At 39.1% G+C, this 11,596-nt stretch overlaps 2 protein-coding genes and 1 long non-coding RNA gene across 4 annotated transcripts in view; all 3 read right to left on the bottom strand.

Annotated features, from left to right (window-relative positions):
- Positions 1-2,341: 2,341 nt before the first annotated feature.
- LOC111233257 (zinc finger protein 501-like) overlaps positions 2,342-11,596 on the bottom strand; it is a 15,266-nt gene continuing 6,011 nt past the window's right edge. Inside the window, exons 2-3 of one of the 2 annotated variants that reach the window (XR_002665592.1) lie at positions 3,944-3,978; positions 2,342-2,403 (exon numbers count right to left, since the gene is read on the bottom strand). Coding sequence is in view for 1 of the 2 variants with exons in the window: in XM_022761031.1 (XP_022616752.1) it covers positions 3,887-3,978; positions 4,737-4,908 (264 nt within the window). In the remaining variant the exon portion in view is untranslated. Of the gene's footprint in view, positions 2,404-3,488; positions 3,979-4,736; positions 4,991-11,596 lie in introns of those variants that run through there. The other variant, XM_022761031.1, reaches the window with a different exon arrangement.
- LOC111233255 (gastrula zinc finger protein XlCGF57.1-like) lies at positions 6,079-9,665 on the bottom strand. The gene is made up of 4 exons (XM_022761027.1): positions 9,493-9,665; positions 7,738-8,481; positions 7,234-7,401; positions 6,079-7,065 (listed from the first exon to the last, which is right to left on the bottom strand). The coding sequence occupies exons 1-4, from the start codon at positions 9,590-9,592 to the stop codon at positions 6,467-6,469; spliced, it is 1,611 nt and encodes a 536-aa protein (XP_022616748.1). The 5' UTR covers positions 9,593-9,665; the 3' UTR covers positions 6,079-6,466.
- Positions 9,666-11,579, bottom strand: LOC111233269. The gene is made up of 3 exons (XR_002665593.1): positions 11,465-11,579; positions 10,666-10,789; positions 9,666-9,780 (listed from the first exon to the last, which is right to left on the bottom strand). It is a non-coding gene; the product is annotated as an uncharacterized LOC111233269 (long non-coding RNA).

Raw genomic sequence — 11,596 nt, 5'->3', positions numbered from 1 at the left:
TTTTTCCCACAGATGTTGCAGTTGTATGGCTTCTCACCTGTATGGATTCTCATGTGCACCAACAATACTGTACGAGTAGTTAAACCTTTCCCACATATTTTACAAAAATATGGCTTCTCATCAGTGTGGGTTCTTGTATGCTTATTCATGTCTGACTTGTTACTAAAATTTTTCCCACAGGTGTCGCAGGTGTAAGGCTTCTCACCTGTATGAGTTCTTAAATGATCTTTCAATGTTGATGTCCGACTGAATTTTTTACCACAGGTGTCGCAGGTGTAGGGCTTCTCACCTGTGTGGCATCTCTGATGTATTTTCAAATTGGACTTATTCTTAAAATATTTTCCACAGGTGTCACATTTTAAAGACTTTTTACATGTCTGAGTGTTACAGTGACTCTTTGACTCTGAGTCTGCATGCTTACTTCTTTTCTTATCTTGGCTCTCAGCTACAGGAGAGTTGTGAGAGAGGAGCTGGTGGTCACTTTCCTCATTAGTAGGAGTCAACATCAAGGTCTCAGTCTCCTGCTTCAGTACAAGCTGCTCTCCCTCCTGACTGGTGCAGAGTTCCTCCTCTTCCTCTTTAATCTGTGGAGGCTCTGGGTCCTCCTCGTCCAGACTGGAGTTCCTCTCCTGGCCACAAAGCTGCTGGTCAGTGAGAACCTCCTCCTCCTTACAGACATGTTGCTGTGGGAGCTCTGGAGGGACAAAGGGACATTAGAAATAGGTTACTAATGTGATGCTGGAAAAACTCTAGTTTTGGTTTGGTCTTATTTTGTCCTAAGACAACTCATGTAACAAACTTCTCCAAACATTCAATAAAAGATATTAATAAAGAAAGTATAAAATTCACAAAGAGTACAATAGAAACAGTTTAAAACAAACCACAAGCAGCACACAAAGCAAACAAAGTCCTGTGTGTAAAACTGAAGCAGGAAACAGGATAAAAACACTACAAGTTAAAAGAAGTTATTTCACAGTGGTCCTGACCAGCTCCCAATCACGACAACAACAAAGACTGCTGCGTCTCTGCTGCACTACTGCCCAAAAATCTCATCTTTCCATGTCAAAACACATATCTGTGTCATCAACTAATGTTTGGTCGATTATTATCAGGCAGCCATTGACTGAAGACTGTTTGAAAAGAGATGCATTATAGCACGATGCATTAATTTCCTTTGTTTGCTCTTGGTTTCACAATTCTTCTATAATCTTTAAGCTCAGTCAGTTTCCCCTGTGTCTTATACAACCAGTATGTTTGATGTTAAGTGTTTACTAATTAAATATGAGGACTCTGTCACATTATTTGATTATAAAAAAATAAAGCTGCCCCAAAGTTTTTCATTCATGTGCAGCAGTGACCCCAAAGCTAAATGGAAGCATAAAGCTCTGATTAGGATCCTATATGAGTCATACTTTGTTAGTTTTCATTCAGACCATTCTGGTTTCACAGACCTGTCCTGTGTAGTTGTATGTCGGGTCTCAGAACGATATCCAACAGTCTGCGCTGACGATCAATGTCAGCCTTGTACACAATAGTTTTTTCAAAGGCTACTGTGTGCGTTCTTGAATACTTACTCAAGTCTGAGCTGTTACTAATTTTTTTCCCCACTGGTGTTGCAGGTGTGTTGCTTCACATCTGTGTGAGTTCTTAAATGATTTCTCAATGTTGATGTCCGACTGAATTTGTCCCCACATGTGCTACAATACGGCCTCTCTCTTGTGTGGTGTCTCTGATGTATTTTCAAATTGGACTTATTCTTTTTTTTTGTTATTCAAAATTTTATTGAAATTAAATGACATTAATACAGGGTTGGTGGTACAGCTACTGGTTCTGGCATAGATATCATGAAACATGGTGCATAAAGAAGAAATGTACTGAGCAATCAAAAGAAAAACAAATAAATAAACAAAATTCTAACTCACACATACGGAAGTGAAAAATTCAGTTCACAGTAGAAAGGGAGGGGGTGTCCTGCTCAGTCACTGGTGCTGAGAGCCAAGTTTTCATCAGTCCTTGTAAAGGTCCAAAAAAGCTCGAATTGGACTTATTCTTAAAATCTTCTCCACAAGTCTCACATTTTAATGACTTTTTACCTGTCATAGTGTTACAGTAATTCTTTGATTTTTGGTCTACATGCTTACTTCCTTTCTGACTTTGGCTCTCAGCTACAGGAGAGTTTTGAGAGAGGAGCTGCTGGTCATCGCTTGGTTCTGGTTCACTGGGGTCCGTTTCATTAGTAGGAGTCAACATAAAGGTATCAGTCTCCTGCTTCAGTACAAGCTGCTCTCCCTCCTCACTGGTGCAGAGTTCCTCCTCTTCCTCTTTAATCTGTGGAGGCTCTGGGTCCTCCTGGTCCAGACTGGAGTTCCTCTCCTGGTCACAGAGCTGCTGGTCAGTGAGAACCTCCTCTTCCTTACAGACATGTTACTATTTGCACATATTCATAGAGCTAATGCTACCCGCGCACTTTCATTGTGTAATTCTGCTGGGAGTCACACTGTGAAGTTCCGGCAGAGGACATGAGTTAGCTTGTATTTCTGACTTTAGTTATAATTGTACATCTGTTCCAACAAAGTCAAAATTTCCTTAACCCTCGACGGGGTAAGGAAGGCTGAATTTGTGAAGGGATTCAAGCATAGACTTAGAAAAGTGTGCTGTATAGGTTCAAGATGGCTCTTTACTTTGAATCGTAAGGCGTATGTGATTGATGACTCCCCTTGTGTCCTGTACAACCTGCTTGTGACATGCGGTGCAGGTCATCCGGTCTTTTACACTGTAAAGCTTGACTGTTAGAATAAATACATGAGATCAGTGAGGAAGAATTTGTTGCCCATATTCCATTCAGCATCGATCGATGTATACAGTACTACCACTTAGGCTGACAACAATTAAAGTCCTTCAATCTGATCTATCACTGTGAGATTAGTCTGAATAACCAGCACTGAAGGAAATAATTCATTACTAAAATTTCTTGACGAAAGTCAGTTTATTTATATAGCACCTTTTATAAAACAATGTAGTTCATCTTCTACAACTTGTGTTTTTGTTTCACCTTTAAAACATGAGAAAATACAAATTACATCAAATTGATTAAATCATAAAATTATTAAAAATACACAAGGACATTCTCTAGACAAAAAGAACTAGTTGGTAAGATGACCACATAAGTGACACAACAGCGTTTGAAGGTTTCTCAACATTAGACTTAAGCTGACTCATAACTGTGGTAGAGTATAAAAATATCAAAATTAATAGTATTAAATAATTCAGTCATTTATATTCTTAGAAACTATTCACTCACTGTAAAAGATTTTTCCAAAATCAGTTTTCCAAGGCTCTTCTAATTTGGACTCTCCCACATGTTCATTGGGTACATTATTTTTTTATTTGTATGGATTATTACATGTCTTACTAAGTTTGTCTTCTGACTGAACCTTTTTCCACAGATGTGACAGTGGTATGGCTTCTCACCTGTGTGGGTTCTTGTGTGCTTAATCAAGTCTGAGTGGTTGCTAAATGTTTTCCCACAGGTGTCGCAGGTTCTCACCTGTGTGGATTCTCTAATGTATTTTCAAATTGAACTTATTCTTAAAATATTTTCCACAGGTGTCACATTTTAAAGATTTTTACATGTCTGAGTGTTACAGTGACTCTTTGACACTGAATCTGCACGCTTACTTCTTTTCTGATCTTGGCTGTCAGCTACAGGAGTGTTGTGAGAGAGGAGCTGGTGGTCACTGTTTGCTTCTGGTTCACTGTGGTAACTTCTCTTATTAGTAGGAGTCAACATAAAGGTCTCAGTCTCCTGCGTCAGTACAAGCTGCTCTCCCTCCTGACTGGTGCAGAGTTCCTCCTCTTCCTCTTTAATCTGTGGAGGCTCTGGGTCCTACTGGTCCAGACTGGAGTTCCTCTCCTGGTCACAGAGCTGCTGGTCAGTGAGAACCTCCTCCTCCTTACAGACATGTTGCTGTGGGAGCTCTGGAGGGAAAAAGGGAGACAAGAATTGGTTAATAATGTGATGATAGAAAAGCTCAGATCTCGGTTTAGTCCGATTTTGTCCTAAGATGACTCACACATGACAAACTTGCTGAAATATGCAATAAAAGAAATTAATGAAGAAAGTATAAATTTCACAAAAAGTACAATAGAGACGGTTTAAAACAAACCACAAGCAGCACACAAAGCAAACAAAGTGCTGTGTGTAAAACTGAAGCAGGAAACAGGATAAAAACACTAAAAGTTAAAAGAAGTTATTTCACAGTGGTCCTGACCAGCTCCCAATGACGACGACAACAAAGACTGCTGCGTCTCTGCTGCACTACTGCCCAAAAATCTCATCTTTCCATGTCAAAACATAATTCTGCGTCATCGACTAACGTCTGGTCGATTATTACCGGGCAGCCATTGACTGAAGGCTGTTTGAAAAGAGACGCATTAACGCACAATGCATTTATTTCCTTCGTTTGGTCTTTGTTTCACAATTCTTCTATAATCTTTTAGTTCAGTCAGTTTCCCCTGTGTCTTATACAACCTGTTTGTTTGATGCTGAATGTTTACTGATTAAAAATAGAGACTCAGTCATGTTATTTCTTTATTTAACATAAGTGCCCCAAAGTTTTTCCTTCATGTGACACAGTGAAAACTCAAAATTAAATGAAAGTAGAGCTCTGATCAGGATCCAGTATGAGTCATGTCCCTGTGTTAGTTTTCATTCAGACCATTCTGGTTTCACAGACCTGTCCTGTGTAGCTTTATTTCCGGTTTCAAAACGATATCCAGCAGTCTGCGCTGACGATCGATCTCTTCCTCGTACTCGACGATAGTTTTTTCAAAGACTCCGAATATTTCTTCAGCAGCAGCAGTTAGTCGCTCGTTCACAAACTCTCTCAGATACTGAACTGAAGACATTGTTGCTTCATTACCACTGAAATATTTATCTGCGATACGACTCGTCTTCAAGCTAACTCCACACACGTCTAGACCTAAACAGCTAACGCTGCTCGCGCGCTTTCAATTTTTGCTTCTGCTTGGTGTCACACTGTGAAAGTCCGGCAGTGGACGTGAGTTAGTTTTTTTCCCCCAACTTCGGTTATGATTGTACATATGTGTCACATAATTTCACAGAGAAATAAGGTATTTTGTGTAGGACCACCTTTAACTGATGTTTTGGTTTAAAGCTATTTTTTTTTTAAAACACTTATTTTGTATACACATCGGCAGGGCTAGAAGTTATGAAATGACTTTCCGTAAAATGTAATTTAAAGTATGAAAGTTGAAGTACTCATTTACAATGGCCCCTCCCTGTGTTGCTGGGGCCATGATGATGAATGTAACTATAGCTGTTAAGTAAAGTAAATCTAGACATGCATTAATATTCTTGAGACCTTATATCAATTAAGTCCTGTGACCGACCTCAAGTGGCTTCGCTCACCGTCTACAAGGGTATCCAGGTGAACCTGCCTCTTCCTCTTACCTGGAACACCTCCAGATGAAACTGTTGCAACAGAGACACATTTCTATGACACTGACGGTTGGAAGAAATTGCGAACATATTCAAGTATAGACAGAGAAAAGTGTACTGTGTGGGTTCAAGATGGCTCTTTTTCACTTTTTCCCTGGAACCCTCAGCTTGTATCTGACCGATGACCCCCTCTTGTGTCCTGGACAACCTGACTCTGACATGAGGCGGATATCAGCTGGTAGACTTTAAACAACGTAGTATCTTCAAGACATATCTGAAGGGGAGACAGTGCATCTGCATCACTCCTGTCTGTAGCCTTGATGAGCAGTGTCCTTGTAGATTTAGACTTGTGGATCTGGCATTCTTACATTATCACCATACAAAGCTTTACTGTTAGAATAAGTACATGAGATCAGCGAAGAAGCATTTGTTGGCCACGTTCTTTTCAGCATTTATCCATGTATACAGTACTACCACTTAGGCTGATGACAATTGAAATCCTTCAAGCCGATCTGTCAATGTGAGATCAGCCTGAATAACCAGCACTGAAGGAAATAATTCATTATTAAAATTTCTTGCCAAAAGTCAGTTTATTTATATAGCACCTTTCACAAAACAATGTAGTTCATCTTCTACAACTTGTGTTTTTGCGTCACCTCTAAAAGATGAGAAAATACAAATTACATCAAACTGATTCAATCACAAAATTATTAAAAATATAAAATGAAGGGACATGCACTAGACAAAAAGACTTTGAAGTAAGTAGAAAGAGGACCACATATGTGACACAACAGCACTTGAGGGTTTCTCACCTGATAGTACAGACTTATGATCCACTCAAATAACTATGGTAGAGTAAGGAAATATTCAAATTAATAATATCAAAGAGTTCAGTCGTTTACATTCTTAGACACTGTGCAGCCACTGTAACACCAAGATTTTTCCAAGCTCATTTCTCCATTTCTCTTCATGTCTGAAGGCTCCCCCATATGTTCGGTGAGTACATTACTTTTTATTTGAATGGATTGTTACATGTCTTGCTAAGTTTGTCTTCTGACTGAACCTTTTCCCACAGATGTCACAGGGGTACGGCTTCTCACCTGTGTGGGTTCTCATGTGGACCAATAAGAGGGTACGAGTAGTGAAACCTTTCCCACACGTTTCACAAAAATACAGCTTCTGGTCTATGTGTGTTTTTGTATGCTTACTCAAGGTAGACTTGTTACTAAATTTTTTCCAACAAGTGGTGCAGGTGTACGGCTTCTCCCTTGTGTGAGTTTTCATGTGGATCAACAGGCCTTTACTTGATCTGAGACTTTTCCCACATGTTTCGCAAAAATATGGCTTCTCATTTGTGTGAGTTCTTAAATGATTTTTCAATATTGATATCTGACTGAATTTTTCCCCACAAGTGGTACAAGGATATGGCTTCTCACCTGTGTGGGTTCTCGTGTGTTTACTCAAGTCTGACTTGTTTGTAAATTTTTTCCCACAGGTTTTGCATGTGTATGGCTTTTCACCTGTGTGGGTTCTCATATGGACCATGGATTCAGAAGAAGTTCTGAAATTTTTCCCACATGTTTCACAAGAATACGGTTTCTCACCTGTGTGGATTCTCATGTGGACCGACAACACTGTACGAGTAGAGTAACCTTTCCCACACATTTCACAAAAATATGGCTTCTCACCTGTATGGGTTCTTGAATGTTTACTCAAGTCATACTTGTTACTAAATTTTTTCCCACAGGTGTTGCAGTTATATGGCTTCTCACCTGTGTGGGTTCTTGTATGCTTACTCAAGTCTGACTTGTTACTAAATTTTTTCCCACAGGTGTTGCAGGTGTACGGCTTCTCACCTGTGTGGGTTCTCATATGTACCAAGGATTCGTAAGAAGTTCTGAAATCTTTCCCACATGTTTCACAAGAATACGGCTTCTCACCTGTGTGGATTCTCTTGTGGACCAACAAGACTGAACTAGTTCTGAAACCTTTCCCACATGCTTCACAACAATAAGGCTTCTCATCTGTGTGTGTTCTTTTATGCGTACTCAAGTCGGACTTGTTACTGAATTTTTTCCCACAGGTGTTGCATGTGTACGGCTTTTCACCTGTATGGGTTCTCATGTGGACCAATGATTCAGAACAAGTTCTGAAATCTTTCCCACATGTTTCACAAAAATAAGGCTTCTCGCCTGTGTGAATTCTCACATGAACCAACAAGACTGTACGAGTAGTGAAACCTTTCCCACATATTTCACAAGAATATGGCTTCTCACCTGTGTGGGTTCTTGTATGTTTACTCAAGTCTGACTTGTTACTAAATTTTTTCCCACAGGTGTTGCAGGTGTAAGGCTTCTCCCCTGTGTGGGTTCTCATGTGGACCACCAGGCCTTTGCTTGATCTGAGACTTTTCCCACATGTTTCACAAAAATATGGCTTCTCACCTGTGTGAGTTCTTAGATGATTTTTCAGTCTCGATGTTCGGCTAAATTTTTTCCCACAGGTGTCACAAGAATATGGCCTCTCACCTGTGTGAGTTCTTAAATGATCTTTCAATGTTGATGTCCGACTGAATTTTTTCCCACAGGTGCTACAAGAATATGGCCTCTCACCTGTGTGGCGTCTATGATGTATTTTCAAATCATACTTATTTTTAAAAACTGTTCCACAAGTGTGACATTTGAAAGAGTTTTTACCAGTCTGAGTGTTACAGTGACTCTTTGATTCTGGGTCTACATCCTTGCTTCCTTTCTGATCTTGACTCTCAGCTGCAGGAGTGTTGTGAGATAGGAACTGGTGGTCACTGTTTGCTTCTGGTTCACTTCGGTCATTTTCTTCATTAGTAGGAATCAATATAAAGGTATCAACCTCTTGCTTCAGTACAAGCTGCTCTCCCTCCTGACTGGTACAGAGTTCTTCCTCTTCCTCTTTAATTTGTGGAGGCTCTGGATCCTCCTGTTTACATAGCTGCTGGTCTGTGAGAATCTCTTCCTCCTTACAGACATGTTGCTGTCGGAGCTCTGGAGGGACAAAGGGACATGAGAAATAGGTTACTGGGGCACCTCAGTGGCTCATCTCTCCCTGACTTTCCTGTCTATCTTTCACTCTACTATCATTAATAAAGGCAAAAATATAAAAAAAAAAGAAAGAAAAAAGGAAAATGGCTAATGTGATGATGGAAAAACTCAGTTCTGTTTGGTCTTACTTTGTCCTTAAAGTCACACATAACAAACATCCAAATATTCAATAAAAGAAATAAACGAAGAAAGTATAAAATCCATAAAAAATACAATAGAGACACTGCAAAAGAATCCACAAGAAGCACACAAAGCAAACAAAGTGCTTTGTGTAAGACGGAATCAGGAAACAGGATAACAACACTAAACGTTAAAAGAAGTTATACACACAGTGGTCCTGACCTGCTCCCAGTCATGACAACAACAAAGACTGCTGCGTCTCTGCTACACTACTGCTGCAAAATCTCCTCTTACTATGTCAAAACGCATATCCCTGTCACTTGTCCTGTTTATTATTTTATTACTAAATATGCCCAGTTAGTTGAACCCAACAAGCTAATAACTACAGGAACAGCCATGTAATTGAGGTCTGTCTGTCCAATACCTAAGTCCCCCCTAAGGCCTGAGCTCTGAACCCTCAGACTTAACTGACATGTTCTGGTAAGTGACTGAGTGGAAAAGGCTGAAAGGGCTCAAATATAGTATAAATATGAAGAAGACAACACTTCGTTCCCTGTTGGTAAACAAATAACTGCAAACAGTTCTGACTGCAAATCACCAGTGAGCTGTGTTTATCCATACATGTTTTTCTTATAACATGAACTAGTGATCTTTGTTTACATATTCCACTTCCTGTGCTCCAGATGTTGTTGTTCACAGATTCGCCATTTTCACTGATACTTACCAGTGTGTCTGTGAAGAGTGATGAGAAAGTGAAGATGCTGTTGGAAAAAGGTCAGTAGTACTTATACTTGAAATCTTATCCACAAATGTGACATTTTAAAGACTTTTTACCTGTCTCAGTTTTACAGTTAGAGTTGTGAGAGAGGAGCTGGTGGTCACTGTTTGCTTCTGCTTCACTTCGTTCACTTTCCTCATTAGTAGGAGTCAACATCAAGGTATCAGTCTCCTGCTTCAGTACAAGCTGCTCTCCCTCCTGACTGGTGCACAGTTCCTCCTCTTCCTCTTTAGTCTGTGGAGGCTCTGGGTCCTCCTGGTCCAGACTGGAGTTCCTCTTCTGGTCACAGAGCTGCTGGTCAGTGAGAACCTCCTTCTCCTTACAGACATGTTGCTGACGGATGTCTGGAGGGACAAAGGGACATGAGTATGAAGGACGAAAAATTACAAAATTAAAAATAAATAAATGCTGACATAAATAATTAAATACATAAATAAATGTAAAAATAAAAACATTTTGACAATGAAAATGCCATTTCTGTAGTTTTACATTTATTTAATTGTGCATTTCTACATTTATTTAAGTATTTCTTTCTGCATTTCAACATTTATTTACTTTTTATTTATGCATGTCAAATTGTATTTATGCATTTATTTTTTTATTCATTTATGTATAACTACATTAATTTATTTATTTCTACATTTGTTCATTTCTGTGTCCATGTTAATTAAGTAGGTGGTCCTTCCTCAGTCTAAGATGGATGGATGGCATTCGGACAAATAAATAAATAAATGTAAAAATACAAATATATTCATGTATATATATACAAATATATAAACATTAATAAATCAATATTGAAATGCATCAATGAATAAAAATACTGAAATAGCATTTTTTTTAATCACCAAAATGTTTTTATTTTGCATTTATTCATGCATTTAATTATTCAGTTTGGCATTTACTGATTTGTTTACACATGTCATTTTTTGTCCTTCAAATGTGAGAAATATCAGCAACATAGAAATTAAAAAGGGTCTGATCGCGCCTGTCACTCTATCAGTGAAATGGGAGTGATAACATGTTTATGAGTAGAACATTATCAACACATCATAATATCACCATATATATTAATAAGAGTAGGTATGTGCTGATGATGGTAAATGACAGTGAAACACAAGGGACACACGATTAGACATATTTTAATCTCTAATGTGATATTAAAAGATGGGATCTCTGAGTAACTAAGCTCCTGTGTTAGTTTTCATTCAGACCATTCTGGTTTTACAGACCTATCCTGTGTAGCTTTATTTCGGGTTTCAAACGGCTGTCCAACACTGGAGTTCCTCTCCTGGTCACAGAGCTGCTGGTCAGTGAGAACCTCCTCCTCCTTACAGACATGTTGCTGTTGGAGCTCTGGAGGGACAAAGGACACAAGACTAATGTGATGACTTAAAAACTCAGATCTAGGTTTGGTCTTATTTTATCCTAAGACATGACACACACAACACACTTTTCCAAATATTGAATTAAAGAACAAGTAAAGGGTGTATAAAATACACAAAAAGTAGAAGAGGCAGTGCAAAACAAACCACAAGCAGCACACAAAGCAAACAAAGTGCTGTGTGTAAAACTGAAGCAGGAAACATGATAAAAACACTACAAGTTAAAGGAAGTTATTTCACATTGGTCCTGACCAGCTCCCAATCACGACAACAACAAAGACTGCTGCGTCTCTGCTGCACTACTGCCCAAAATCACATATCTATGTCATCGAATAGGGTTTGGTGGATTATTACCGGGCAGCCATTGACTGAAGGCTGTTTGAAAAGAGACGCATCAAAGCACGATGCATTCATTTCGTTTGTTTGGTCTTTGTTTCACAATTCTTCTATAATCTTTTAGTTCAGTCAGTTTCCCCTGTGTCTTATACAACCTGTACGTTTGATGTTGAATGTTTACTCATTAAAAATAAGATAATAAACTGCCCCAACGTTGTTTCTTCGTGGCAGCAATGACCCTAAAAGTAAAAGTAAGCGTAGAGCTCTGATCCGTGTTAGTTTTTATTCAGACCATTCTGGTTTCACAGACCTGTCCTGTGTAGCTTTATTTCCGGTTTCCAAACGATATCCAGCAGTCTGCGCTGATGATCGATCTCTTCCTCGTACTCGACGATAGTTTTTCGATGTTAGTATTCTGTAATACGACTACACCACTGTCTTC

This window comes from Seriola dumerili, unplaced genomic scaffold (genome assembly GCF_002260705.1).
Source record: "Seriola dumerili isolate Sdu_G_001 unplaced genomic scaffold, Sdu_1.0 BDQW01000383.1, whole genome shotgun sequence".
NCBI classification, from domain to species: domain Eukaryota; kingdom Metazoa; phylum Chordata; class Actinopteri; order Carangiformes; family Carangidae; genus Seriola; species Seriola dumerili.
The sequence above is the reverse complement of the archived record's forward strand: the minus strand, read 5'-3'. Positions and strand labels throughout refer to the sequence as shown.